Source organism: Salvelinus alpinus, chromosome 2, assembly GCF_045679555.1.
Source record: "Salvelinus alpinus chromosome 2, SLU_Salpinus.1, whole genome shotgun sequence".
Lineage (NCBI taxonomy): Eukaryota > Metazoa > Chordata > Actinopteri > Salmoniformes > Salmonidae > Salvelinus > Salvelinus alpinus.
In genome coordinates this window covers 3267531-3273594 of record NC_092087.1, presented here as the reverse complement: position 1 = coordinate 3273594, position 6064 = coordinate 3267531, and the positions used below count along the sequence as shown (strand labels likewise).

The 6064-nt window shown below is 42.9% G+C and overlaps 1 protein-coding gene across 1 annotated transcript; it reads right to left on the bottom strand.

Moving 5' to 3' along the window:
• Positions 1-3667: 3667 nt before the first annotated feature.
• Positions 3668-6064, bottom strand: LOC139553085 (uncharacterized). The gene is made up of 2 exons (XM_071365048.1): positions 5653-6064; positions 3668-4582 (listed from the first exon to the last, which is right to left on the bottom strand). Exons 1-2 carry the CDS (start codon positions 5988-5990, stop codon positions 4507-4509), a joined length of 414 nt encoding a protein of 137 aa, XP_071221149.1. The 5' UTR covers positions 5991-6064; the 3' UTR covers positions 3668-4506.

Here is a 6064-nt window from a genome sequence, read left to right as displayed (position 1 = left end):
GGGAGGAGACTAAATGGTGTTATTTTCCCAGAAAGGGCGGTCTCTCACCTCCTCTACTCTCAGGCGAGGCAGGAAAGTTCCATGGAACAAGTTAAACACTTCTACAGTGGGGAGAACAAGTATTTGATACACTGCCGATTTTGCAGGTTTTCCTACTTACAAAGCATGTAGAGGTCTGTAATTTTTATCATAGGTACACTTCAACTATGAGAGACGGAATCTAAAACAAAAATCCAGAAAATCACATTGTATGATTTTTAAGTAATTAATTTGCATTTTATTGCATGACATAAGTATTTGATACATCAGAAAAGCAGAACTTAATATTTGGTACAGAAACCTTTGTTTGCAATTACAGAGATCATACGTTTCCTGTAGTTCTTGACTAGGTTTGCACACACTGCAGCAGGGATTTTGGCCCACTCCTCCCTACAGATCTTCTCCAGATCCTTCAGGTTTCGGGGCTGTCGCTGGGCAATACGGACTTTCAGCTCCCTCCAAAGATTTTCTATTGGGTTCAGGTCTGGAGACTGGCTAGGCCACTCCAGGACCTTGAGATGCTTCTTACGGAGCCACTCCTTAGTTGCCATGGCTGTGTGCTTCGTGTCGTTGTCATGCTGGAAGACCCAGCCACGACCCATCTTCAATGCTCTTACTGAGGGAAGGAGGTTGTTGGCCAAGATCTCGCGATACATGGCCCCATCCATCCTCCCCTCAATACGGTGCAGTCGTCCTGTCCCCTTTGCAGAAAAGCATCCCCAAAGAATGATGTTTCCACCTCCATGCTTCACGGTTGGGATGGTGTTCTTGGGGTTGTACTCATACTTCTTCTTCCTCCAAACACGGCGAGTGGAGTTAGACCAAAAAGCTCTATTTTTGTCTCATCAGACCACATGACCTTCTCCCATTCCTCCTCTGGATCATCCAGATGGTCATTGGCAAACTTCAGACGGGCCTGGACATGCACTGGCTTAAGCAGGGGGACCTTGCGTGCGCTGCAGGATTTTAATCCATGACGGCGTAGTGTGTTACTAATGGTTTTCTTTGAGACTGTGGTCCCAGCTCTCTTCAGGTCATTGACCAGGTCCTGCCGTGTAGTTCTGGGCTGATCCCTCACCTTCCTCATGATCATTGATGCCCCACGAGGTGAAATCTTGCATGGAGCCCCAGACCGAGGGTGGTTGACCGTCATCTTGAACTTCTTCCATTTTCTAATAATTGTGCCAACAGTTGTTGCCTTCTCACCAAGCTGCTTGGCTATTGTCCTGTAGCCCATCCCAGCCTTGTACAGGTCTACAATTTATCCCTGATGTCCTTACACAGCTCTCTGGTCTTGGCCATTGTGGAGAGGTTGGAGTCTGTTTGATTGAGTGTGTGGACAGGTGTCTTTTATACAGGTAACGAGTTCAAACAGGTGCAGTTAATACAGGTAATGAGTGGAGAACAGGAGGGCTTCTTAAAGAAAAACTAACAGGTCTGTGAGAGCCGGAATTCTTACTGGTTGGTAGGTGATCAAATACTTATGTCATGCAATAAAATGCAAATTAATTACTTAAAAATCATACAATGTGATTTTCTGGATTTTTGTTTTAGATTCCGTCTCTCACAGTTGAAGTGTACCTATGATAAAAATGACAGACCTCTACATGCTTTGTAAGTAGGAAAACCTGCAAAATCGGCAGTGTATCAAATACTTGTTCTCCCCACTGTAGGTCACTTCTATAGCATAGTAGGTCACTTCAGGAGAATTGCCAGGGCCGTGTATTGACATTTACAGGGCAGGTGTTCATGTCTACAAAGGGCACGTACACTGAGGGTACAAAAGGTGTTCCTAATGTTTGGTGCACTCAGTGTACGTCCAGTTTATGATGGATCAATCTTCTTTGTGGGGGAATTTTCACAAGAGAGGGGGTAGCATTTGTAGAACCCTGTCTGTGGACTTGTAGAACCCTCTCTGTGAACTTGTAGAACCCTATCTGTGTACTTGCAGAACCCTTTCTGTGTACTTGTAGAACCCTCTCTGTGGACTTGTAGAACCCTCTCTGTGTACTTGTAGAACCCTCTCTGTGGACTTGTAGAACCCTCTCTGTGGACTTGTAGAACCCTATCTGTGTACGTTCCTGGTTTTTGTAGTATTTATGTACAGAATCATTTCAGTGGAAGCCATAACTCTTATAGATAAAAGACAGTGACACAGTTCAATGGAAGAAGTTGTTGAACTTCTCCTTAACCCTTTAATGTCTCACTTATCTTACAGTATATGGTATACCTGTATATTGTGGATGACGTTTGTTATAGTTCATATGGATCCCAGGACTCCATGGAAATGTCAGGTGTTAATGAGTGAGTGGGCTATCCAGTAGTTTTACCATAGAAATCTGATGTCTTGATGGATGAATGAAACACCAATCAGGAGAGTTTCAGGCTGCTGTGTTGTTATTGTTTTAAAGTCACGTGTTTCTAATCAAATCAAGTCACAAGTTCAGTGGAAACCTTGTAAACAACCTCCTAACCAGTCAATTAGAAAACAGTCTCCCTGTTGAAACTTGGAAATAAACCGGATTGATTATGAAATCACAATTTGTGACGGCTCTACTATTTGTTCAACTGGAAATTCCAGGTGATTCACGCCTGTCTATTCACAATGTCAGCTAAGAGCCACGCACAACAGACACACAAACAAACACAAAGTAAAAAGAACCACCAAACATTTGTTCTTTAAAATCGTCACATAATTAAGCAGGAAATCTGGATGTATCTCCCAAATGAATTCCTATCATTAAAGGGCCAGAACAAGAGACTGAAAGAGCTTTGTCAAAGTCTTCTGATAGTTTCTAATTGTTATTTTTCTGCTTCCTGAAGTAATGAGTAAGCTGCACACTAAAACAACGTGAGCTAAATGACAGTAAATGATGAGTAATTCTGCTAGCCAGGGACGGTAACCAGCTCTACCGTCAGCCCTGTTTGGTAACACAGGGACTTTGTCCCAAATGGAACCCTATTCCCTACATAGTGCACTACTTTAAAGGCTCTGGTCAAAAGGAGTGCACTACATATGGAATAGGGTAGCAATTGAGACACACACAGGGACAACAGAGCTGCATATTTCTCTGACAGACTCCTCAAGGCTACAATTATCAAGAAAGGTTTCAAGAAAATAAACCAAAAAGGAGCCATAAAATATACATATTATACAATGTTTATATATACAGACGGTTGTCTCCTCATTATGGTCTATATAGACTGTTGTCTCCTCATTATGGTCTATATAGACTGTTGTCTCCTCATTAGGGTCTATATAGACTGTTGTCTCCTCATTAGGGTCTATATAGACTGTTGTCTCCTCATTATGGCCTATATAGACTGTTGTCTCCTCATTAGGGTCTATATAGACTGTTGTCTCCTCATTAGGGTCTATATAGACTGTTGTCTCCTCATTAGGGTCTATATAGACTGTTGTCTCCTCATTAGGGTCTATATAGACTGTTGTCTCCTCATTATGGTCTATATAGACTGTTGTCTCCTCACTAGGGGGGGACTGTTGTCTCCCCACTAGGGTCTATATTGTCTGTCTGTCTGTCTGTCTGTCTGTCTGTCTGTCTGTCTGTCTGTCTGTCTGTCTGTCTGTCTGTCTGTCTGTCTGTCTGTCTGTCTGTCCATTCATAACTTCCTGTATCTTTCTTTCATCCTCAATCCATTTAAAATCTTATTTTTTATTTCCTCCCCCTATCCATCCTTTATTATTAATATTATTATTTAACCCTTATTTTACCAGGTAAGTTGACTGGGAACATTACACATTTATTATTATTTTCACCTTTATTTAACCAGGTAGGCAAGTTGAGAACAAGTTCTCATTTACAATTGCGACCTGGCCAAGACAAAGCAAAGCAGTTCGACACATACAACAACACAGAGTTACACATGGAGTAAAACAAACATACAGTCAATAAAACATTAGAAAAATAAGTCTATATACAATGTGAGCAAGTGAGGTGAGATAAGGGAGGTAAAGGCTAAAAAAAGGCCATGGTGGCGAAGTAAATACTATATAGCAAGTAAAACACTGGAATGGTAGATTTACAGTGGAAGAATGTGCAAAGTAGAAATATAAATAATGGGAAGCAAAATAAATAAATAAATACATTAGGGGAAGGGGTAGTTGTTTGGGCTAAATTATAGATGGGCTATGTACAGGTGCAGTAATCTATGAGCTGCTCTGACAGCTGGTGCTTCAAGCTAGTGAGGGAGATAAGTGTTTCCAGTTTCAGAGATTTTTGTAGTTCGTTCCAGTCATTGGCAGCAGAGAACTGGAAGGAGAGGCGGCCTATACATACCCAAAGTCAATCAAACCCAGAGAATATGAATAATTGGTTCAATCTTGCTTCATTATGGAAAATCCCGGTCAGTCCTGTTTGGTGAATTATCTTCATTACTCAATGAGTATCTCCTACTCTGAAATGGTAAAATCCAGTCTTCTTTTTCTCTGCTCTTCTTCTTCTCGGTTTACAGTACATTGTGCTTCATCCTCCTCAGGAAATTCTTAAGTTTGAGCCTCAGGTCACAATGCCTTGATGGAGACCTGGAGGACAGGAGAGTAGGGGGAAATAAACAGAGAAGAGAGAGAGAGAGAGTTACAATTTAGTAATTGAACAGACTACCGCACCTAAAAAGGAAGCTGTACTAGCTGCATAATACGATCAACGTAAGGAAACTGTCACCTAAAGTAATACCATCACAGTTCAACAATACAACTGATGAAGAGAGAAATCACGACCAACAGATATAGTGATACAGAAAGGGAGAGAGCAAAGAGAGAGAGAAAAAGAGAGATACGAGAGAGAGCAGAGAGAGGGATACGAGAGGGAGAAACAGAGAGAGAGATACGAGAGGGAGAAACAGAGAGAGAGAGAGAGGGAGGGAGGGAGAAACAGAGAGAGAGAGAGAGGGAGAAACAGAGAGAGAGAGAGAGAGGGAGAAACAGAGAGAGAGAGAGAGGGAGAACCAGAGAGAGAGAGAGAGGGAGAAACAGAGAGAGAGAGGGAGAAACAGAGAGAGAGAGAGAGAGGGAGAAACAGAGAGAGAGAGAGAGAGAGGGAGAAACAGAGAGAGAGATTCCACAGTGAAATTCCACAGTGTGCCATCACAGTGTGCCATCACAGCAGCAAGATTTGTGACCTGTTGCCACAAGAAAAGGGCAACCAGTGAAGAACAAACACCATTGTAAATATAACCCATATTTATTTATTTTAACTTGTGTGCTTTAACCATTTGTACATTGTTACAACACTGCATATATATAATATGACATTTGTAATGTCTTTATTGTTTTGAAACTTCTGTATGTGTAATGTTTACTGTTCATTTTTATTGTTTATTTGACTTTTGTATATTATCTACCTCACTTGCTTTGGCAATGTTAACACATGTTTCCCATGCCAATAAAGCCCCTTGAATTGAATTGAATTGAATTGAGAGAGGGAGAAACAGAGAGAGAGAGAGAGGGAGAAACAGAGAGAGAGAGAGAGGGAGAAACAGAGAGAGAGAGAGAGAGCAAAAGAGACCGAACAAAATGAGAGAGGGCAGAGAGCAGAGGAAGGTCTCTCCAGGTTTCCGTCTATCAATCCATTCACCTTTGCCTGGGGTACTCACCATGTGTACTGTGGAGTGGTCTGTGTCTGTCTGTTAGCTTCCTTCCACTCTCCTTCCTCTACCTCCTCCTCCTCTTCCTGTTGTGTGTCTAGTATCTGGTCCCAGATCTCAGTGTTAACCCACAGCGACCCCGACACGGTGAGGCTGGGCTCGGTGCAGGTGATCCAACGGCACAGGGGGCAGCATACTGTCGGTAGGCCGCTCTGGAGCCTGGACATCGCCTGCAAGCACAGCCCACAGAATGTGTGCTTACAGTGGAGCATCCGAGGGATCTTCTCCCTGCGAGAGTAGGGCTGGAGGCAGACGCAGCACTCCATGTCCTCGCTCATCAGACCCATGGCTGGATGGCTGGATGGCTGGATGGATGGATGGATGAATGGCTGGATGGCTGGGGTGTGGATGGATGGATGGA